Genomic DNA, 24,436 nt, shown 5'->3' on the forward strand with positions numbered 1-24,436 from the left:
ACATACACACACACACCTGCACACTCACTCACACACATAGTGGGCTGCGATGTCCTTCCGGATGAGGTCTCCACAAGAAGGAATAGCGTGTTGTGCCACATCAGACCTGGAACCGCCTGGGAGAGCAGGTTGCCCATGAGGTGCTGTGGCCACCATCGGCCTCCAGGGGAGAAGGGCTGCAAAAGGCCCAGAGCTGACACTCCCGTGGACTCCTGGCCACGGCCTTGGCAGCCTCGGTGTGAGAGCCACCACACCAGCTCCGCCTCCACACCAGCGCGAGTGTGCAGAGGTGTGTGGCACGCTCTGGGCAGCTGGTGGGCTGTCTGGCTCCACGTGGGGCAGGGCGGGGCTGCCGCTCAGTCTCCAGGTGGCCCCAGGCTCCCCTGTGGTCACAGCGTCAGCGCTCTGCTGGACACTGGTCTTAGGGGCAGTCTCCTTCGGCCAGCACGGGCTGAACACCCAGCACCTGTGGCATGCTGGGCTTTGCCAGGCCCTCCTGTGGATGATGCCAATGGTTGGTGGGGGGGCTGGTGGCTACTCTGGCTTAGATCGTCCACTCCAGCCTCAGCGCTGGCATCCGGGCTCCAGTCCTGGGCTCCATTTCACCTAGAATGTGCGCTCTGTAGGCTTCTTCGTCACCTTATCTCAGTCCACCCCCTCCTGGCTCACCAGACTGTTGTTCTCACGAGGTGTGATTAGCTAAGTGATCAAGTGGACAGCAGGACAGTCTCTAGCTCCGGGGGCCTCTCCTGAGGTCCAGGCCATGAAGGCCTCTGAGGCTTCCTGGGCCGGCTGCACCAGCTCTGCCGGCAAGATGAAGACGCTCCGCAGGCCGTCCTCGCCCAGGGAGGAGCAGAGCAGCCCTGTTGGTCCCCCTGAGGCGCACTAGCGGACACTCTGAGGACGGTGGCACCCGGCTGGCTTCGAGTGCAGGGTTTGCCTCTCCGCAGCCCAGTCTAGTTCCCAGGCACCTTTGGGCACAAACGCATGAGGTCAGTGGCCCAGTGGGGAGGCCTCTGCCCTGACCTGTGTCCCCCTCCTGACCACAACCCGCCTGTAGGGCACACCCAAGGCTCGCTCCTCGCTGTGACTTGACTCCTGGGACGAGGGGACCAGGTTGGAGAAGAGATGGGCAGGTGCAGCTGTGTGGGGTCTGGGCACACGGCTGCCTTTGGTGGGGAACTTCAGCCGTGCCGATGTCCAGCCTCCAACAGACCAGTTCTTCCCTGCGTCCACCCGAGCCGCCGCTCCTCCTCCTATCTTCAGAACAACTCCTGCCTGAGAGAGACCGTGAGGAGAATGAGCAGGAGGGAGTGGGCCTGGCAGCACCCGTCAGCCCAGGGCCTGGACAGAACCACCTCCAACTCCAACACCTAAGCCACCCAGGGTCCCGTCCCACAGGACCCCTGTCCCTCAGACCCCCGTCCCTCAGACCAGCAAGTCTGCAAGCACAGTCTGCAGCCGGCCAGCGCCCGGGAGGAGTGGAGACATCAGTGATAACGATGCTGGATATTATTAGTCGTAGCGACACCGATAACTCCTGTAATCACTAGTGACCCCGAGAGCTGGCGCCGTCAGCAGTGGCATGAAGACCCCGTGTCGGCAGGGACAGTGGTGCTGGGTCGCCGTCTCCCCTTGCCACGCTGCCATCTGTGGATGGACAGAGCAGAGATGGGTGGGCTGCCTGCTCCTGTACGTCCGGGGCGTGATGTCTGATAGTCCTGGGGTCCTGACCTCCCACTGCACACGCCTGCTTAAAAATCAGGATGCGGCTTCTCACAAGAACGTCCTTGACACTGTGAGGTCCGAATGTTACCGAGTCCTGCGTGCACATCTGTGAGCCTCTGTGAGACACGAGCGAGGTAGGTGGAGCACGTGGCCAACCTGGGGGCAGCCTTGACCTGGGCAGCAGGCGACCTCTGGAAACCGGGGCTGAGCTGGACACTTGTTCCAGGGAACGTCGCTCTCACTAAACCCTGACTGGCCACCAACAGATTCCCCAGAAGCACACAGAGCAAGCCTGTCCCTCGAGGACATCGGACATATCTGGGCTCCCGAGGAGGTCAGGCCTGGAGAAGTCCTCCACTGCCCGTGGCTGATGGCCTCCTCTGAGGATTCACTGGAGTCACACCACAAGCACCTCGCCATCAGGAGGCTCCGTGAGACTCAGCAAGCCAGATTTCCCAAATGACGCCACCAGAGCACACACTTGGAATGCCACCGGCAACGCAACCTGGGCAGACGGACTCCCGTGGCCGAGCACAGGTGGTCCCCGCGGGGGCTCCCGACTCCCAGTGGCCGAGCACGGGTGGTCTCCGCGGGGGCTCCCGACTCCCAGGTGGCTCAGTGGGGGTCCCTGCGGGGGCTCCTGACTCCCGGGGGCCCAGCACGGGTGGTCCTCGCGGAGCTGTACGTTCCATGTGACAGCAGAGTCTGATGCTGGTGGAGCTTTGCTTGGTGGTGAAGAGGCCCGGACGCTGTGGGGCTGCCTGGTGCTCCCCTTGGCCAAGGGCTTGGTCTTCCTCACACTTCCGTTCACACATCCAGGGGATGCAGGGCAGGAGCACCGGGGAGCCGTCCAGTGTGCTCAGAGACCGAAGGGCTCTAGGTGAAGAGCAATTTCGCTGTCTCGGAATCACCTGTCTTAGAAAACATGGCTGATTTTTATAAAAAGGCCTTATGCTCACATACGGTGGTTTTATTATTTTTTTAATAAAAAGTTAAGCTTCTCATTTTGATGAATACCAACAGTAGGACTACAGAGCAAAATACTTGGAGGTCCTCTATCATTTTTAGGCGTACAAACGGTCTCTGTGACCCACTACCTGAGCACTGCTGCTTCAGGTCACACTCACTCCAGTGGAAGGCCTCGGCAAGGTCAGCTCACCAGAGCTTTGGAGAGGCCCTCAAGCAGCCGCCTGGAGGCCGAGTCTTTCTGACCTGGGTAAACCTGGCCTGCTTCAGCCAGTCTGCTGCTTCTGCAGCTTCCTCTCCACCTGGCTGGCCGAGGAAGCAGCCATGTCCCAGCTATGTGAGGACATTGCTAGCAACGTCCTTGCCAGTTCTCTCTGGCTGCCTGTGGTCTGTGTGTGTGACTGGACTTCCTTGGCTTAAAGCCACGTGTGATAGTTACCAACTTGCACTTCTGACACAGCCTCAGTTAAAACCCCACTGGCAGTTTACACAACTCTATCCCAAATGGGAGCAGCAGTAAGTCGTGTGTGTGCATGTGCACGCCAGACACAGAAGCAGGAGTCTGGAGGGAACCCCTCATTCTGCAGGTGAAGAAAAGGACCTCTAGAGCTCCAAGGCCGGGCCTGAGGTCGCTGCGTGGGGCAGCGTCAGGAGCTCCCGTTTACTGGCAGCTTCGTCCTGAGCGGAACGGCAGGGCTGACAGGTCTCCACAAGTTCACACTCTGGCCATGTGGAGGACACCTTCCTACTCATCTATTTTCCTTGTAGTTTTATTCATGAGCAAAATAGAAGAACAAACTGCCGTGTCTGGTTTAGTCAGATGCAGGTGAGCCCGAGGTGCCTAGAGCCAGGAAGAACAGGGCATCCCAACAGACAGGCTGTGTGGGCACAGGAAGCACTCAGTCAGGACCAAGCCACCACAGAGCACAGCACCCGCGTGCACTGCCTGAAAACACCCAGGTGTCCCCACAGGGCCACAGAGTGCGGGGCTTGAACTTTGCTCAGCAAGTTTTAAGTGACAGGGAGCTACTGGGTGAGACTGGGTGGCTCCGTGAGTTCCCCTTACCTCTGGGACACGGCTCTGGTCCAGCTCGACCCTCACAGAGGGAGCTTCTTCCACCATGTGAGGTGCCCTCCACCCCCCGACCAGTCACTAGGGCCTGGAGTACTTGGGATGACTTGGGATTGCTCTCTTAATGCCCTCTGCTCAGCTGAAGTCCAGCAGAGGCACTAGCACTCTCTGAGTGTGTGGGAACTTCAGGGCTTAGGGAGGGCCTAGGAGTACCTTCGCTGTGGCTGCTGACCCTGGCTTTGGCATTAGCTGTGACCTCCTCCTGCATAGACCTCGTGTCTCTCTCCCCGTTTCCATTCTTCTGGAAACCCAAACCAGAGGGTATTAGAATCATATAAAGGCAACTAAGCAGATGGAGACAAGGACCCAGACACTGCAAGCAATGTACAGAAGTTCCAGTGAGCCTAATTCCACAGGATGCTTTGACCACTGGAAAGTCAGCGGGCGGCTTGCTTGTCGGTTCCTTAGATATCTGGTTTCTGATTAGCATAGCAGTTACTTAGTTATAAGCTGTATGTCCCATTAACACACAAACCAAGATTTTAGAAATCCTAATAGTGAGTTCTAGTTCTGCTCTTTTCTTACCAGTTCTGATTAAATGGATTACTTATTCATCTAATAGTTCCAGTTTTACATGTGCTTCTTATGAGCTCTTTAAAAAGTTCATTTTGGATTCTGTGTCACTGTTTTTCGCGAGGATCTGCTTCTAGTTCAAGGACTCCTGGGCTTGTTCTGATTTAATCCAGCAACAGTAGGCGGGGACGAGGGGGCATAGGCGCTGACCACGGCTTTTCTGAAAGCCGGATGTTTACATTCTTGGGAGAGGAGGGAAGCAGAGGATGCCATTCCTTATTTGTGCTTGCTGGCCTCCTAGCTCGCAGCTGTGCGTGGCCGTGGCGCTGTGGGCTGCCCTGTGCCTCTGCAATCTCCTTGGTATGCAGACTCCCATGTGTCCTGGGCCCTCGCACCTGTCAGGGACGTTATGACTTCAGGAACCTTTCCAAAGTGGCTACCAGGAATGCTTTTTACTTTTATGGTGAGTTGGTTCCTAAGAGTAAAGACCAGCCAACAGGGAAAGTTCTGTCCAGTATCTGGACACGCTAGTGACAAGAACAGAGCACTCCCGCTCTTCCAACCAACACGAGAGCAGGCTCGTGAGCTTGGATTGGACGCTGAGGGTGGACTAGCCCAGAGTCCTGGTCCACCCAGCTGCACCTGCTGAGCACACAGCTCGGAGATGTGGGCATCATCAACCACGCCCTGGGACAGAGCTCCTGGGACGGAGCGCCATGTCCATCCTTGGGCACCCGCTGTGGCTGCTCTGGCAGAGGAAGCCTGGCTTCCTTTCAGGGTCGTCTCCTCTCCCTCCAGAGCACCTGAGGTGGCTTGCCTGTCGGAAATCGCCCCGCCTTCCCCTTGCATGTCATCCACGGAGCCTTCCTTCCTCACACTGCCTCCCTGTGTGTGTCTGCAGGGGCTCTCCACCCTCCCTCCTTGCTGGCCCTCTGCCCTGCTCCGTTGCTCTTAGAAGAACTGTTCTCTGACCAGCTTCCTGCATCGCCTCTGTCCTGGAATATCAGCCTTTCAGCCCTTACCCTTCTTTTCTGTGTTTGAGAAATGGGTGCTGTTTCCCGGATACTTCTGTTTGTCCTTAAGTCCATCACTCCATCAGTCCGGGGCTCGTTGGAGAGATGGGACACCTCTTGAATCACTTTCACCTGACTGTGTAGAGAGAGCTCGTAGGAGAGAGCAAGAGGGCAGGTTCAGAAAGGCCCCTGGAGAGGTCCCAGCAGCACCAGGGGACACATCACCCAAGGGATCTGCCCAAGGGAGCTCGACGGTCAGAATCAGAAAGCTGGGGAGCCAGAGGCCAGGGGCGCGCAGCTGATCCAGGGTATGCGCTTTAGCCCTGATCTGCAGGAGCGGCTGCTGCTGGACCCGTGGCATCCGGAGCGAGGCGTGGCCCAACCTGCCCACCTGTGCCTCCCGCCCAGAATGCAGCTTCCTGCGGGGCACCTGCCGCGCTGACTCTGGCCCGGAGCCCTGAGGGTTTATCCTCCCAGCCTCTCTGGCATGGCACACCAGAAGTCGGGGACAGAAGTCGAGCACCTGGCCAACACCAAGCCAGGCCTCCCCACTACCCAGGACATGATTGGCTTCCCACAAAGGTTTCCCCTGGTTGGCCCTGGGTTTCACTCCACTGCATTCCCAGCTCTTTTCTTCGGTCTTCTCCTTCTGAAAATGCTACCTTGCTATCTGCAGTTGATTTCTGGAAATACTGTCCCACTGTGAACATGGATCTTAACCACTGTGAACCGCGGTGGTGCTACGAGACGCTCACCAAGGCTGAGGGCCCAGTCTCCCGTGCCATCTTGAGAAGAAGACCACTGAGTCCAGGCCTCTAGGACACTTAGAAGCAGCCTGACAGGGATCCAGGCCTGTGTGGCCCCTTAGAAGCCCGACTGGGATCCAGGCCTGTGTGGCCCCTTAGAAGCCCGACTGGGATCCAGGCCCTGTGTGGCCCCTTAGAAGCCTGACTGGGATCCAGGCCTGTGTGACCCCTTAGAAGCCTGACTGGGATCCAGGCCCTGTGTGGCCCCTTGGAAGAAGCCTGACAGGGATCCAGACCCTGTGTGGCCCCTTAGAAGCCTGACTGGGATCCAGGCCCTGTGTGGCCCCTTAGAAGCCTGACAGGGATCCAGGCCCTGTGTGGCCCCTTAGAAGCCCGACTGGGATCCAGGCCTGTGTGGCCCCTTAGAAGCCCGACTGGGATCCAGGCCCTGTGTGGCCCCTTAGAAGCCTGACTGGGATCCAGGCCTGTGTGACCCCTTAGAAGCCTGACTGGGATCCAGGCCCTGTGTGGCCCCTTGGAAGAAGCCTGACTGGGATCCAGGCCCTGTGTGGCCCCTTGGAAGAAGCCTGACTGGGATCCAGGCCCTGTGTGGCCCCTTGGAAGAAGCCTGACTGGGATCCAGGCCCTGTGTGGCCCCTTAGAAGCCTGACTGGGATCCAGGCCCTGTGTGATCCCTTGGAAGAAGCCTGACTGGGATCCAGGCCCTGTGTGGCCCCTTAGAAGCCTGACTGGGATCCAGGCCCTGTGTGATCCCTTGGAAGAAGCCTGACTGGGATCCAGGCCCTGTGTGGCCCCTTGGAAGAAGCCTGACTGGGATCCAGGCCCTGTGTGGCCCCTTGGAAGAAGCCTGACTGGGATCCAGGCCTGTGTGGCCCCTTAGAAGCCTGACAGGGATCCAGACCCTGTGTGGCCCCTTAGAAGCCTGACTGGGATCCAGGCCCTGTGTGGCCCCTTAGAAGCCTGACAGGGATCCAGGCCCTGTGTGGCCCCTTAGAAGCCTGACTGGGATCCAGGCCCTGTGTGGCCCCTTAGAAGCCTGACAGGGATCCAGGCCCTGTGTGGCCCCTTAGAAGCCTGACTGGGATCCAGGCCCTGTGTGGCCCCTTAGGAGCCTGACAGGGATCCAATCTCACTCACTTTCAACCTAGAGGCTGCCATTACTGCTCTTGCTGGCTCCCAGTGACCTCCTGACAGTCCTCTGGTGGCAGCAGAAAAGCACACACCTAGCAGGGCTTGTTTCAGAGCAGTGAGTGAGAGAGACTGCGTGTTAACGTGTTTCCGTGGTGTAAAGAGGTTTTGCCTAATGTCTGACCTAGAAAACCAAAGAAGACAGAGTTTCAGTGGGACCTGCTGAATGACAGAGGCCCCCAGGAGTCCCTGCTGGGAGACCCCACTGGCTGTCTGAAAGGGTCTCCTCTTAGGTCTTGCTAGTTCTGGGGACTTGGTCTGCTGGCAGCAGAGGTGTAAGTCAACACAAAGTTCAAGTCGGGCTTCTATGAAGACCTGATTCCAGCACCTTCTTTCTCTCCATTTCTGGGAGGTGAATGAACAGATAATAACAGAAAAGGAGCTTTCCCATTTTGCCACAGAATTATTCATACCACTTCATAAGCATAGACAGAACTCTGCTCAGATGTATTCTGTGAAATGCAGATAATGTTGGATTTCCCAGAAGTATTCAATTTTCATCGTGCCTTGTTTGCCGTAACATAAATCTTTCCTGGCATCAATCACAAAGTGACCAGCAATGAAACGCAGTGCTGGGTGGGTGTTTGCAGTAGGCTATCTCTTAGTGAGGCGTCTGGTTGAGTTAGAAGACACTGGGCAGCAATGTGACCTTTTGCAGAGAGCAGCTCCTCCCAGTCTGATGTGTTAGGTGTGGGATGTGGTCTCAAGGATGGTTTGAAGGGCTACACTGTAAACCCACCTCGGTGTGCCGTCAAATCACAGCATGCAAAACACGATTATACTCAACTTTGGATTTGAAATATATTCATCCATAATATTGACTAAACGTTTTCCAATTTTTAAAGAGTCTGTATAAATGATTCTAAAATAGTAAAGTGGAAGAAGAAGAACAAAAGAAAAGCAGCTTGTCTGTGAAGGAGCCGGGCTGGGCCTCGTGGCCTCTCCAGGCCCCTTGCCTCCCCAGGCTGGGGCCACCTGGCTGGCCTCACGCTCCCTGGCCCCCTGCCACACCCTGCTCTGGGGCTGTGGTGAACTCTGACCGCCGATGTGGGCGGCAGGCGAGTGGTGCAGATCAGGAGTGGCCCACATTCTGCTCCTGCGGCGTGATTTCAGGCAGCCCAATGGTCTGCTTCTTGTTCTCCGCTGTGAACGGAGGACAATGCCACCAGGCATACTGTGTGCTGCCAGTGTGGCCCTGCTGTCCAGGGGTCTCGTGGGGTGGAAGGTCTGGCACAGGGCACAGAGGAGGTCAGGAGGAGCAGGCGGCTGGTGCTGGCACCTGTGGCCGCCGTGTGGGGACGGGGGAGCCGGTTCCCTTTCCTCCTCAGCTGTGAGTGCTGAGGACCCTCTGGGGAGACTGGCGAGGCAGCGCCCAGCGTCTGGGGGAGCCTGGGCACAGAGGGGCCATGGCCAGTGCCCCTCTGCTTGCCCAGCACGCGGTCGAGGCACGTTTCGTCAGGTGGTTTTGTTCAGTCGAGGATTCGCCGGTTTTCCAAGAGTCCCTTCTGAGTGCGGAGTCCAGCACCGCTGCCTGTGGAAACATGAGTTTTCTGTTTGTGTCCTAGGACACGCCTCCTTCAAACGGATGATCTAGCCTCCAAAATATGCTTTATCATCTAATGTCACTTCATAAATGAATTTCAGTGAATGAAAAGTGAACAACTAGTCCTAACTTAAATGTTCATTGTTGGATATCGTTTTATCCTTGGCTTATTACCAGATCTCTTGCGATCCTTTATTTTAAATATTTCATGCAGGGACTGGGGATGGAGCTCAGTGGTAAAGCATTCACCTAGACTGCATGAGGTCCTGGGTTCCATCCCTTGCACCACAAAAAGAAGTAAAGAGGTAGATAAATAAATAAATATCCCATGCAAATAAGTAAAGAGGTAGATAAATATATAAATATCCCATGCAAATAAGTAGAGGTAGATAAATAAATAAATATTCTATGCAAATAAGTAAAGAGATAGATATTCCATGCAAATAAGTGAAGTAGATAAATAAATAAATATTCCATGCAAAACAAATGCACTTGGCAGTTTGATATAAAATCAGTCATGCTCCTCTTCTCTTTCCCATTGCCTTCATCATTTCCTATAGTCTCAAAGTAAGCTGGCATGTTCTTCCCCCAAAGTACGAGGCCTCCTGTACATTGTAATGAGTGGCAATTAAAGTGGGCCCCCTCCCCTCCCTCCCCTCTGCTTTCCTCCTTCTCCTGCCCTGCCCTCCCCTCCCCTATCCTACCCTCCCCATCCTCCTTCCCCTCCCCTCCCCTGCCCTCCTTCCCCTGCCCTCCCCTCCCCTCCCAGCCAGCCTAGATAAGTCACCTCAAACTCCAGAGTATATGTCAGATGCCAACGGACTTGGAAATGCAGACTTCAGGCCTGTCAGTCCACGTACTCAGTATCAGTAAAACCTTGACAGACTTTGGTGGGCAGCTCTCAGAGGTAAACAGAGATATGTTTCCCACCCAATCAGACACAAGTCTGGCAGTGAGAACTTCAAGAGCTGGTGCTCCCTGGTTCAACCCCTCGGGACTCGGGATCTGGACGTTAATAGATGAGGACCACCCTCGGTGAGAATATCTGCAGTAGTGCCCACCGTGTCTTACGTTTAGGGTGGCTTATTTTATGAGCAGTGCTAAGCTCATATAATAAAGTGACATCTAAGCACTTCAGCATCACTCAGGCTCCCAGCAGGAAGTAGGTGGTGTGCTCCAGGACGGGGTTGAAGTCCAGGTACGCAGGGACTCCGGGCAGGCCAGGACTCGGGGCAGGCCCGAGGAGGCCAAGGAGTGATGTGAAGTGCTCAGGAAGCAGAGATCAAGGGCAGGCAGCAAGTGGACAGTGAGGGTACTGGACATGGCAGGAGCACAGGCAGCAGTGAGCAGGGAGGACGAACAGGCCCCCACTCCACCAGGAGCAGAGCCGCGGCACAGCCCCAGCCAGCAGACCCAGCGGAGGAACACCAGGCCTCTCAGTGGCCTGCTCCCTGTAGACCACATCTCACCAGGAGGCGGGGAGCTAGGAACTCGGCCAGGGCCCCCCTCGCCCTGGGGGAGGTAGAGGATGGACCTGGATGGGTGCCCGGCGCTGGGCCCTGACCTGGCCTGCAAGACACCCACCTCCAGTGCCCTACAGCTGGAGCTGGCGGTGCCTGGCTCCTGCGCTCTCTGCAGTCCTCTGGACTCACGTGCAGCTGCTCTTCCACGCCCCGCTAGACCCGGTGCTAGAGGGGGACGCAGTCCCTGTAGGCTGCTTCCATCGCAGCATGCCTTCCTCCTTTCCTGCTGAAGTTGGCTTAGCACCACGTCCTGATGCTTTCTGCCACTCAAGGTCGTCTCCTGGAGAAACTCCCTGGCTGCGTGATCCTCCAGAGCCAGGGGTGGTTTCATCCCTTATGCATCTGCACAACCCTCTTGTCTGCATGCCCTGTCCTGTATCTCCTGAGTCACATTCCTTGGCTTTTGAATTTTACTTTAATGAGAACAGTCACTTTTTCACTGGGATAGAACTTCAGAGTGAGGAGTAGTTATTTTTAATGTGTGATCACTTTTAACATCAAATGCCCTTCCCGATCTCCCCTCTTCTTTACTTCTTTTGTTCTGGCTCTTTTCATTGATTTACTTTCCCTCTTTTCCTGTGTACTTACAATGTTGTGAATTAAATATTGGTGATATGGTATGAAATACGTGTGTGTGCCTGTGTGGAGAGAAGCATGAAGATGGATGAGAGGCAGTCGGCCGCCCACAGGTGGGCTGGCAGGGCCGCGGCCAGTCTGCAGACGTGGCCCTGTCTCCCGGAGCTGGTCGCATGATGCTCGCAGGCCACGTGGTTCTGATGATGTCTTTTTCTCCACTCCAGATTCGAAGTCAGAGCAAAGCCTCCGGGGCTGGGCTGTGTGAGGGGGACGAGGTGGTGTCCATCAATGGCAGCGCTTGTGCGGACCTCACCTACCCTGAGGTCATCCAGCTCATGGAGAGCATCACAGACTCCCTGCAGATGCTTGTCAAAAGGTACGCCTGTTGGTTGGATATGCGTTTTCTCCTGAAGCTAGATGGGGACGGTTGAAGTCTACGTGCATATCCTGTGACTGAAGAGGGAATTGGGTGCTTTCTAGGAGGCCAGCACTGTTAAACAGAAATGCCACACTGCTTGAAAAATGGGAAATTCCATTCAACCAAGCTTCCTGATTAATTGAGGATTAACTTGAAAAATTTTTGTTTCAAGCACTTTGTTGAAAATCTGAGGTATTTTAGACTGCTTCCTTGGAAAGCTTAGTATATTGAGCATAACTTAACCATTCTTTCCAAGGTCCAGATTTTCTGATGCATCAGGATCACTCTGATTATAATTCCCATATGAATTTAAATGTTTGTTTTGAACCATTGAATTATAAAATATTTCAGAGAAATAGGATACCTAGGATAAGGACACAGAAAAACAAGAAGAAAACTTAAAACAACCAGATCTCTGCTTTTCAGGACCCAGTAAAATCGATATTTGGGTATGGTCCCAAACAGATGATTAAAATAAGGATTTTTGCTATCAGAGCGAGTTGATTGTAAATATGATCCCTCCAAATACCACTATTCCTTAAAAATGCACAGGAAAAGTTTTAACCATTAAAATAAAAGAACATTGAGGTCAAAAACTGTAGCATCAAGTTTTATAGGGTGCAGTCACAGAACAGTCTGTGCTGATTTTGCAACTGAAGCCGGGCTCCTCCATTATGAGGATCCAGAAAGGACCCTGGCTTCCCAGAACAGCCTCTGGCAGATGTCAGGGAACCTCTATCACAGGATGCCAAAGCGCTTTGGGGTGTGCCTTAACTCTGCAGAAGCATAGAGCACCCCCTCTATGGTCAATCAGTACGGTTGCATTTCTGAATAAAAATGGGCTCGTCAGTCAAAATCTGTGACAGTGAAGGAAATCTAGCATATTCTTAGGACTTTCCACCTAAGTATTTACTCATCAAGTTTTGTGTCCAAGGCCTCAGGATAACACTTACTGAAAATGCTTCGTTTACTTGTAGAAGGAACTCAGCGTGAATGACCAAGTGCTGTCTGGGCTTGCCATTACCACATCTGAACCTGGGCAGTGCCCTGAGACGTCCATCTCTGTCACTCCTATTCAAAATGAGGAACAACCTTTCCCACTCGATTCCCCTTTGAATGTGTTTGCTGCCTCCAGGGCCCAATCTCTCTGGGCAAGTCCCCTAATTCCTGTTCTGATTGTGATGGCCACTGCTTGGAAAGTCCTTGGTGGCTCAAAGCTGCTCGTGGTACATGTTTACTTTCATAGGCAGACTACTACTTTTCATAACTGGAATCATGGTTATTATTATTTTTCTCTAAAGTATTTTGACTTCCTATAAAATAAATAATTGGGATTAAAAAATGGAATCCCACATCCAAATCAGCCCAGAGGTAGTCACCGTCATCACTACCACTGTCATTATCACCAGCACCAGCATCAGCACCACCACCAGCACCATCACTAACATTATCACCACCATCACCACCATCACCACCATCACTACCATTATCACCGCCATCATCACCACCAGCACAACCAGCACCACCACCTTCACCACCACCAACAACATCACCACCATCACTACCATTATCACCACCATCACCACCATTACCACCACTACCATCACCACCATCACTACCATTATCACCACCACCACCACCATTACCACCACTACCATCATCACCATCACTACCATTATCACCACCGTCACCACCACCAGCACAACCAGCACCACCACCTTCACCACCAGCACCATCACTAACATTATCACCACCATCACCACCATCACCACCATCATCACCATCACTACCATTATCACCGCCATCACCACCACCAGCACAACCAGCACCACCACCTTCACCACCACCAACAACATCACCACCATCACTACCATTATCACCACCTTCACCACCATTACCACCACTACCATCACCACCATCACTACCATTATCACCACCACCACCACCACCATCATCACCATCACTACCATTATCACCACCGTCACCACCACCAGCACAACCAGCACCACCACCTTCACCACCACCAACAACATCACCACCATCACTACCATTATCACCACCACCACCACCATTACCACCACTACCATCACCACCATCACTACCATTATCACCACCACCACCACCATTACCACCACTACCATCACCACCATCACTACCATTATCACCACCACCACCACCATTACCACCACTACCATCATCACCATCACTACCATTATCACCACCACCAGCACAACCAGCACCACCACCTTCACCACCAACAACAACATCACCACCATCACTACCATTATCACCACCACCACCACCATTACCACCACTACCATCACCACCATCACTACCATTATCACCACCGTCACCACCACCAGCACAACCAGCACCACCACCTTCACCACCAGCACCATCACTACCATTATCACCACCACCATTACCACCACTACCATCATCACCATCACTACCATTATCACCACCACCAGCACAACCAGCACCACCACCTTCACCACCAACAACATCACCACCATCACTACCATTATCACCACCACCATTACCACCACTATCATCACCACCATCACTACCATTATCACCACCGTCACCACCACCAGCACAACCAGCACCACCACCTTCACCACCAGCACCATCACTAACATTATCACCACCATCACCACCATCATCACCATCACTACCATTATCACCACCATCACCACCACCACAATCACTACCATCATCACCATCATCACTACCACTGTCATTACCACCACCACCAGCACCACCACTACCATCACCACCATCACCACCACCATCATTGCCATTATCACCATCATCACCCCCACCATCACCACCACCATCATTGCCATTATCACCACCATCACCCCCACCATCACCACACTATCATTACCATTATCACCACCAGCACCACCACTACCACCACCACCATCACCACCCCTCTGTGTGTCTGAGCAGTGATTCCTACACTTACAGATTGCTCTGATTCCTACACTTACAGATTGCTCTATCTGTCATCTATCCCTAGCAGACAAGTGTTTGACCTTTTGCATATTTTTGCCCAGAGATGGCCAGGTGAGAACTAATTTTAAAAACTCCTTTAACACTAAATCTATATTATCTTAAATTTCATTAAGACAATAGAATATTTTGAACGATTATATAACCATGTTGCATAAATTGTGAAATTGAATACCTATGTAGACTGAAGAGAAATAAGTGCTTGAATTTTAGCTTCTCCCTATCTCCCTCAAACTTTTATGATTTTTCTTCATGTATACACATCTTACTTCAGCTATCAAGAGATGCTAATATCTATCTGGCCCCTGGCCTGGTGTCAGACTCTCAGATTGGAGGGAATTGGAACCACTTCCTCTCAGCTCCATAGCTGATTGCTAACATCATTCAGAGTGACTTAAACTACTTCCATCCCAAATCTTTCCTAAATTAGAACTCTCTGGCTTTTGGTCCCCTCGCATTCAATTTGATAGTGTATATTCTTCATCGCTGGCATAATTTAATGTTTTTTAAAACACTTTTTAAAAATAACTTTTAAAAAATTATATAACACCAGGGAATGAAATTTTCAGATTACGTACTTAGATAAAACTGCTTTTGTCTTATTTGTTTATTTATTTTGGTCACAAGGGAAAATTGGAGTCAGTGCTTGAAACGGGACTGAAAATCTGCCACCCGTTAAGGGAAGTCACTAGCAGAATGCCAGGAGCCCCTTCAGGCCATGGCCCTGCACTGCCAGCCTGCATGCTGAGGGAGGCCAAGAGGGGCAGGCACAGCTCCTCTGCTGCTTGGAAAAACCTCCAAATGTAAGGAATGCGGCATCTCCAGCAGCTGCCCTGTGAACCACACTTCCCTTCCAAAAGCAGTTCAAGTTTAGAAAGAGTTCCAGAAAGTTAGAGTTCAGAAAGAGGCTGCTTAACTCCTGGACTGTCGTTGCTTCTCCTCACAGACCCAATTTGAGAAACCAGCTGAGAACTGGTAAGGTCAAAATCCAAGGGCTGTAGAGAACAGCTTTGGGCTCTGAGCTAAGAGGTGGAGGAGTTTGACTTCAGAGATCCTAAAAGGAAAGTGCTGTAAGAGACCAGCTCAGGGGAAGGGAATACATCTCAGATTATAAATACTTGGTGACTCAGGACGGTGGCAGTGTGTTCTCTCTTTACACAAGAGTTCTGGGCTGGGTCCACTGATTACCAAACACACATTCCCTGAGCTTAGAAAACAGCTTCTCTTTCATTCCTTTCAAGAAAGCACAGTCTCTAAAAGGATCACTTGCATCACCAGCCACTTAAGCTTGGTCTGAAGCTGCTGGACCTGTTGTCGATGTGACTCTATGATGCCTAGACTAAAACTTACTCAGTAAGACACTGAAATTCTTGCTCTCCTTGGAACAAAACAAGGTTGTTTGGGAATACCCAGACGATTTCAGATAAAGTACATTCATATAGCTCCCACCTGTGCTTTTAAAAATAAAAGCTGAATTTAGGGAATTTAGGACGTATTTAGATTTCAAAATATTTTGCAAGCATTTTTGTTGTGTTTTAAATAAAAGTTTATTTGGAAGCTCTCTGATGATACCAACATGTTGCCAGCGTCTGTTTTCAAATGTTGCAGTTGACATTCAGGAGAAAATGTTCCCATCTTAGGGTGCATTGGGCATCGCAACCGTAGGGAATTCTTCCCCAGGCGAGACGCACTGATCTAACTGTCGGGAATGTTTTCTGTACGCAGACCGTCCGGAGCAAGTGAGGCTTTGCTTTCTGAGTCTGAGAACAAAATCCGTGAGCAACTCACACTCGAGGGGCACGTGGAAAGTACCACTCTGCAGATTCCTCCCGCCGCCAGGCCCCAGGGTAGAGAGCAGAGCCCGGCCCTGGCACCTGCAGACGGAGGGGCGGCGGCCCGCGGGCGCACGGTGGAGCTGCGGCTGAGCCTCCGCCCCCCGGGAGAGTCGCCCTCCCTGGCCCCGACCCCGGGCGTCGGGGAAGGTCAGCGACCGCAGGCTCAGTCCCCCGGCCCCTCCCCGGTCCCCTCCCGGAGTCCCTCCCCAGATCCCATCCCCATCCCGGGGGACCAGCAGTGGCCGCAGACTCCGCCCCCCGGCCCCTCCCCTGTCCCCGCCCCGGCCCCCTCGCCCACCCCGGGGGACGGGCAGTGGCCGCAGACCCCGCCCCCGGGGCTCCAAACCGCGCTCCCCGACCGAGCCGCGCCGCCGCCGGCAGACGCTCCGCGCCCGGGACCCGACCGCAGCCGCCCGCACCGGCACCGCGCGCGGCACGCGCGTAAGTCCCCGGCTCCCGCCCCGCTGTGTGGGTGGCCCTCTCTCTCGGTGGCCTTCGGGTGCAGCTCAGAAACGCACAGGAGAGCGGACGAGAAACCAGACCCGGCCCCGGACTGGGGGCGGGTCGGCGGGCCGCGCAGACCTCAGTGTTTCCGGGCTTGTGTACCCGGGGGCGCAGGAGCTTAGAAGGCGCAGTGGCCAACGCCCGTCGGGTCTGCCTCGGAAGGCTGCAGGGTTTGGTGTTGAGGCAGCACCAGAGTATTCGAAGGCATGTGGCTCCGAGTTCAGTGTCAGAAACGGCCAGCGTGCGGCCGGAGCTGCCTTTCAGACGTGGGCTGCACTCCCGAGCTGAAGGCTGCTCTGCCCCAAGCAGGCGCCCTGCAGCTTGATGATGCCTGCAGAAGAGCTTGACGGACAAGGCCATGTGTCCCTCGAGCGGTTACACGATCCCGTCTTGGGCGAGGTCGCGCTGGACCGCGCGGCGTGACCTGCGCCTTCTAGACCCCGCGGGCTTCAGGGCGGGTGCAGGCGTGGAGGGTCCGGGCCACAGGCGCGGGCCCGAGGCTGCGGGGCGTTGTTTCATTCAAGCAGTGCGGACTGAGTAGGAGTCAGGTGCTAGGCGCGCTCCCTCTCCCCCTCTCCCTCCCCCTCCCCCTCTCCCTCTCCCTCTCTCTCCCTCTCCCTCTCCGTCTCCCTCTCTCTCTCTCTCTCTCTCTCTCTCTCTCTCTCTCTCTCTCTCTCTCTGTGCGTGTGTGTGTGTGCGTGTGTGTGTCCTTTACAAATTTTGGGATCTCGGTTGAGGATGCGAGGTGGCCGAGGCACTTGCATGTGTGAGTGTCGCACCACCGCAGGGAGCTCTTGAGCATTGTTCTCCTCCAGGAGCGTATTTTTAGCATGACCATTTGTACTTCCTTGGCAAGTGCCGTCCTTTGCTTATACTTGAGGCCGCTGTGCCGTCTTCACATTTATAGCATGCTAAGCGGCCGCACCAAGACAGCATCCACATACTTTGGCAGTGATGTGAGCGACAACTGTGCAACTGTGACTGTCATTTAATAAGTTGTATAACCTAAGTGAGGAAGGAATCACAGTTAGTAATGACCACACTTTTAACTTTTCTATGTACGAGATTTCATCACTGGTGAATATAACTTGGTTATAAAATGATTTCCTCTGATTACATTTTATTTTCAAAAAGTAACCATGAGATCTGATTTTCTTGTGACAAAAGAGCTAATTTTCAATCATAAAATACTTAATTTTTTCCCTGAAATATCCATTTAACTATCTTGATAAATTAAATGCTTGTGTATCATATACATTATCCTTAAAAACATGATTATAATTAACCAATACAATAAATTTATTTGACAGTTCACATTTGTAACTATAAAAGAAAGACTTAAATATCAATTTTTGTTATTTTATAACTATCAAGCTCTTGTTTTAAATGATCCAATTGCTGCACCAATTCTTATATCAGTTAAAAGTTCAGTCATATGATTTTAAAATTTCCCCAAGATTTACCCTTATACTACTGCAATTTAAGCAGTATTATATTTCCAAAATAGCAAATTCTATAAATTTGTTGAGAAAGCTTTGTAGTTAGAGTTTATTACATGTCTTCACAGTGACCCAGTATCCTGATTTATAACTAATTATTCAGTACCTTCAATTGTTAGTTCAGAGTTTGGTATTTATATTAATTCAGTAAAAGTCACTGAAAAGACAGGGTGGTTTTCAAAGTAAAAAAGAAAAACAGTAGAAGATGACAAAGAATAAAACCTAAATATCTTAATTCATTATATTAAATCACTTAGGAAAATTTAAAATGTTCTTAGGACATATCCTCTCCTTTTTAAGATGCTTGAAAAGTTTTATATTTACATTTCATTTTTTAAATATGGAAGTACAAAGTATATCTTGTGTTTCAAAAATCTTATATTCTTAAGTGTGTTCTTTTAAATTCTATTTGCATCCCAGTAGCTGGGAGTTTCCAGCTATGTTCTATTGCTCCAGTGGAAGACTGGTGGAGAGAACAGAGGTATGAAACATGCTCTACTCAGCACACATGAAATACATTCACAGAACACAGGGAGTAGGGCTTGCAGTCAGATACATGGTTGCTATTACAGGAGCAGCAATTTTAAAAGAAACAAGGGCTGGGATGTAGCTCAGGGTGCTCAGCATGTGTCCCCACATGCATGAGGCACCGAAAAAGAAAGAGAGAGAGGAATGAGTTGGAGTCCTTCAAAGTCCAGCATCCCTTGGAGGAGGTCCTGTGTGTACGCCCCAGGGGGTCGTTTCTGGGTTGCTGTGATGTGTTCCTTGAAGTCCTTGGCTCAAAATGATCCTTCTTTTTTTCCTTAGGGCTCAGGAGGAGTGAGAGCCTGTCGGAAAAGCAGGTGAAAGAAGCTAAGTCCAAATGCAAGAGTATCGCTCTGCTGCTCACGGAGGCCCCCAACCCCAGCTCCAAGGGGGTGCTGATGTTTAAGAAGCGCCGGCGCAGGGCCAGAAAGTACACCCTGGTCAGCTACGGCACTGGAGAGCTCGAGAGGGAGGCAGGCGAGGAGGAGGAGGAGGAGGAGGAGGGCTGCAGGGAGCACGCGTGTGAGCTCGCATTTCTCCACACCAGTGAGTCGGAGGCAGACGAGGACCTGCCGTCTGACACTGACCACAGTGGGCAGGCTGTGAGCTTTGACTGGGACTCTGGACTGGTGGACATTGAGAGGAAGCTAGAGAGCGGGGGTAAGATGGAGATGTTGCCGGACACCACGGGCAAGGGAGCCCTTATGTTTGCCAAGAGGAGGGAGAGAATGGATCAGATCACAGCCCAGAAGGAGGAGGGGAGGGCCAGTGGGCTGCCAGGGAGAGAAGCCGAGGCTGCCCACACAGACGGCCTCAGAGCCACGGCTTCCTATCAAAGCAAGGCAGAAGAGTCCGTGAGGGTGCAGAGCTCCGTGAGCCGGAGCTACATCCAGTTGGGCCAGGGTCCTAGACACGCGCCCCAGCAGAACGGCCTCACTGGGGTCTCCGTGGCAGTCGAGGCCCAGAGGACGACCCCCATGAACAGAACCGCCAAGCCCTTCCCGGGGTCTGGGAACCCACCAGCAGCCCCCTTCTCTCCCACCCGGAGCGTGACAAGTCCCATCTCTGATTTCCCGGCACCTCCACCTTACTCTGCGGTCACTCCTCCCCCGGACACTTTCTCCAGAGGGGTGTCAAGTCCTGTGGCCAGCCCGGCACAGCCCCCTCCCTGGCCTCAGCCTGCCCCGTGGACCCAGCCTGCCTTTTACGACTCTTCTGAGCGAATAGCTTCCCGGGATGAGAGGATCGCAGTGCCCGCGAAGAGAACGGGAATACTTCAGGAAGCCAAGAGGAGAAGCACCACGAAGCCCATGTTCACCTTCAAAGAGCCCAAAGTAAGCCCGAACCCTGAACTCCTGTCCCTGCTTCAGAGTGCAGAGGGCAAACGGGGCACTGGAGGCGACTCTGGGCCCGAGGAGGACTACCTCAGCCTGGGAGCAGAGGCCTGCAATTTCATGCAGAGCTCCTCTGCTAAACAGAAGACCCCGCCTCCTGTGGCCCCCAAGCCAGCGGTCAAGTCCTCCTCCCAGCCAGTGACCCCAGTTTCTCCAGTCTGGGCTCCAGGAGCGGCTCCGACCCAACCTCCGGCCTTCCCCGCGTCCAACCCGCCACAGGGCACCGTCGTCTCCTCCATCCAAATAGCCCAGCCCTCCTATGGCCCTGCCCGGCCCGCGAGCGCGCTGAACCTGGCAGGTCCCTTCAAAGGACCACAGGCAGCAGTGGCCAGTCAGAATTACACACCGAAGCCAGCAGCACCGGCACCCGCGGGTGGTGCTGCCCACACTGGTGCCGCGGGACCGTCCACTGAGCTGCCTGGGATGAGCGGGAAGGGGGCCCAGCTCTTCGCCAAAAGGCAGTCAAGAATGGAGAAGTACGTGGTGGACGCCGACACCGTGCAGGCCCACGCGGCCCGCGCACAGTCGCCCACGCCGTCCCTCCCGGCCGGCTGGAAGTACTCCTCCAACATCCGCGCGCCGCCTCCGGTGGCCTACAATCCCATCCACTCCCCCTCCTACCCGCTGGCTGCTCTCAAGTCTCAGCCGTCAGCCCCACAGGCTTCGAGAGTGGGCAAGAAAAAGGGCAAGAAGCCCCTCAACGCCTTGGATGTCATGAAGCACCAGCCGTATCAGCTCAATGCGGCCCTGTTCACCTTCCAGCCTCCAGGTGCCAAGGATGGCCTCCCGCAGAAGCCACCAGTCAAGGCCAGCCCCGGCCCTGTCCTGAACCAGGCTCTGCCTCCCCAGCTGGTCCCCTTGGGCTCCCCCAGGGCCGCTCAGGCTCCCTCGGTGTGCTCACTGCCGGCCTACACCTCCCAGCCCTGCCGCTCTGCAGAGCCTGCCTCACCAGCCAGCGCGTCCCCAGTGCCTGTGGCTGTCCCCGCCTCTCCTAGGCAGGAGCCGGCCTCCTCGTCTTATTTTGTGGCGCCAAGGCCCAAGTTCTCGGCCAAGAAAAGCGGAGTTGCTGTGCAGGTGTGGAGACCATCCGTCGTGGAAGAGTAGCCTTGTGACCACCACTGTCTGCTAGCTTGAAATGGGTTGTTTGCAGTGTTACTTGAGCCCGAGAGTGCCTAACAGGTCCTCCACTCGCTTAGTCTCAGATAGGTCACCTCCCAGTCTGGGTCCAAGGAGGCAGAAATCCAACTCAGATTGACTTAGGATATACTTCTTTGCACACTTTAAAAATCCGAATCCCCGAGTAGACATGTGCCAATACTTGAAAGAAGCAGGATACTTAGGATTTATGCTTTAGCCACAAGAAAGACAGCGATCAGCTTATCAATTTCAGGACACGGCCTCTGGGCAGGTGCAGGGGTGGAGGACACACCACACCTGCTAGCTGAGACTGCCCTTCTGAGTCGAGCTTGACCTCTGTTGCTAGTGTCCAGGGAGTGAAGTCTGCCCAGGACAGGTGGGCTCTGGTGGGCCACCTCGTACCCAATCTGGCGTCTCAGAGGAGGTGCCCTGCGGGTTGCTGGAGCACCCAGGGCCGAAGGGCGGTGGGGAGGAGAGGATCTGAAAGCCGCTGAACACTCATGGTGCAGACTCTCCTGCCGGTGTTCTTGCATGTAGTGACCACTTCAGAAGACTGACCTGGAGTGAGGAGGAGATGGCCCCCTCCCTGCCCAGCTTCTTAAGGACTGGGCACATTCCTCTTCAGTTGCCCGTGAAGGCGCAGGTGGTTCTCCTGGGCTGAGGCAGGCGGCAGAGTGCAGGGCAGGAAGTAGCTGTGGGAAGCAGGGGCAGGTGCCTGCGGAGCCGGGCAGCGGGACCTGAGGTCCCAATGTGAGCAGGAGGACCTGCCTACAGTACAGGCAGGGTGGGGGCACCGTGCAGCGTCAGACCCAGTGCCACACAGACCTCTGTGCCACCATTCTCTCTGCAAGGGCTTCTCCGCAGCTGCTTGCAGCTCTGTCCTGGCACCTCTGCTTCTTCCTTCTCTGATGGACCAGGGTCGTGCAGGCAAGCCTGCCTTGTCAGTACGGATGGCCGTAGTGTCTCAGCCCCTGGCCACCAGGTGGACAGTGTCCCTGAGAGTGGACCTGAAGAGCTCTCCTCATCTGGGTCTGAGGGTGGCCATCCAGGAAACTGTCCCACGTGAGTCGTGTGGAGAGCACGCAGCACTCAGTTCCGGAGAGCCACCACCCAGCGGAGACGTGCTCGGGAGACCTCTCGCAGAGGCCTGCCTGGCCTGCGGGCACGCGCGCCACCACCTCTGAAAGCTCTGTGCTCCTGTCCTTTCCTGTGGCCACTGTCAATCACTGTTTTCACTGTCCTATTAAAATATTACTGTCTTCTTTATCTGTTCGTTGCACATATTTTTTAGAAATCTGCCTTGTATGAGTTATTCTGACCTAAGTCATTTCTCAGATATTTCTTCCATAGCATCTGAATTTCTCCACAGATTATAAAACTGCAAGCCTCAGGGATTTCTAAAACATACACTAAGAAGAGAATTAAGCCAGCTGCCCACAATGCGACTGATTTTTCTGTTTTTTGTTTTGTTTTCTGTAAAATCTTCCATTATCTTTGGTGGCAATACAACCACAGGAAGTGGGGCCTCTTATTTGCCTTTTCATGAAATCAATTAGGAAGATTAGTGTAGGATAAAGGGGAAAACAATCTACCCCTTATATAATACAGCTCTTTATATCACTTGTTCTCTGTTGGATACTGTGTCTTTTGCATTGTTTTCTAATGCAAAATGTAGGTATAGCAGGAAAGGAACTTATTCTCCTACCTGCATGCTCACCTAGATCACTCTCCTACCTGCATGCTCACCTAGATCACTCTCATAACTGAGTGCTTACCTAGCCTCTGAAGCATGGCTGAAGTTAGAGGAAATATGTGGAACACACTGGCTGTCCATTTGAGATCAGCTCAGAAGTGTCCTGGGAAGGCAGGCTTCCCGGTTGTCCAGGGCTTGTGGTGCAGAGGAGTGAGAAGTGTTTTAGGCTTGTTTCCTGTTGGACAGGTGGCAGTCTGCAGAGCTACTCTTTGCAGTTGATGACTTAGGACAACTAACATGCCTGTGTTCTCATCTTCTGGGGACAGGCTTCCCAGAAAGCATCCAGGAGACTTGTAGGCACGCAGCTGAAGCATCTGCTGTTTCCACCAGGAGCTGGTAGTGGAGGTCTTGGACCAGACTTCGTAGGAGAAATGTGGAAATTCTGGGGATGATGCTCACAGCAGAGTTTGACCTCTCGCTGAGGGATGTGGGAGGAGGGGAGGGCGGGAGAGCGATTTCCTTTTCCTCTTCTCCCACTGGCTGCGTGGCCAGGTCTTGGTGGTTGCAGGGCTGAAGGCCAGCCGAGCTGCCCCCAGGGGCCACTCCGCAGCTTGCACGGCTCTCTGTGGTGTGGCGGGTGGTTGGTTGGTTGGCTGGGACTGAGGTCTGGGAGGCCTCGTCCTGGCTCTTGCTTAGCTTGGTGTCCAGGCAGAGCGCTCAGGCCCCCTTCTCAGCACAGTAGCCGTAGTCCTTGGTAGGCGTCTGCATCATGTTAGGGGCCACAGCACCGCCCTGAGGAGCTCCAGGGGCCTGGTGGGCTTTGGAGGTACAGTGCCAGTCACAGGCGACTTACTGAAGGGCAGGGTGGAGCAAAGGCTCTTCCCGCGAGGGTCCCTAGCAGACGCCAGCCTCTCCTCCAGCTGTGTGGGTTGTGGAAGGGACCAGGAGGCTGCTGCGTGGACAGAGCTGCTGTGTGGCTGCCCCATCCTGGGGAGGGCAAACCGATCACAGGGAGTCTAGGTGAGTTGCCGCCTCGCCTTAGAAGGTTCAGTTTTGTTTCTTGTAACTCGATAGTGGACCTCTGTGCTCTGGGGCGGTGTCTGCTTTGGACCAGCCACTGACAGCTGCATGTTGGGACTGTTTTTAAAGGTGCATTTGGTCATTCCAGAGCATAGAAAGCGTCATGTCAAAGAAATCTAGTAGAATCCTTAGTGATCACATTACCAGTTCTCGTTTTGCACAAACTGTCCCCTGGATCCTCATGAGAAGCTGTCCACTTTATGCACGGGAAACCCGGTCCTGTTGAGTAGTTCCCGGGCCTGCAGCTGTTCTGGTCTGTGCTGATGGCCTTCCCCGGGGGCTGTGAGTCCCCACCCGACTGATGCTGGAGAGCAAGACCCAGATCTGCAGCGTCGCTAACACTGACCCACACTTAGGGGGTGGGTGAGTGTACACGGGGTGCCC

General features: G+C 53.7%; 1 protein-coding gene across 3 annotated transcripts in view; it reads left to right on the plus strand.

The window, feature by feature from the left end:
* SYNPO2 (synaptopodin 2) overlaps positions 1–24,436 on the plus strand; it is a 158,121-nt gene that overhangs the window by 115,348 nt on the left and 18,337 nt on the right. Inside the window, exons 2-5 of one of the 3 annotated variants that reach the window (XM_079152896.1) lie at positions 4,641–4,802; positions 11,174–11,325; positions 16,111–16,661; positions 19,031–21,216. In XM_079152896.1, coding sequence (XP_079009022.1) covers positions 4,641–4,802; positions 11,174–11,325; positions 16,111–16,661; positions 19,031–21,216 — 3,051 coding nt within the window. The remainder of the gene's footprint in view (positions 1–4,640; positions 4,803–11,173; positions 11,326–16,110; positions 16,662–19,030; positions 21,217–24,436) is intronic. The other 2 variants (XM_079152897.1, XM_079152898.1) reach the window with 2 other exon arrangements.

This window comes from Sciurus vulgaris (assembly GCF_902686455.1).
Source record: "Sciurus vulgaris genome assembly, chromosome: 9".
In the NCBI taxonomy this organism is placed as follows: domain Eukaryota; kingdom Metazoa; phylum Chordata; class Mammalia; order Rodentia; family Sciuridae; genus Sciurus; species Sciurus vulgaris.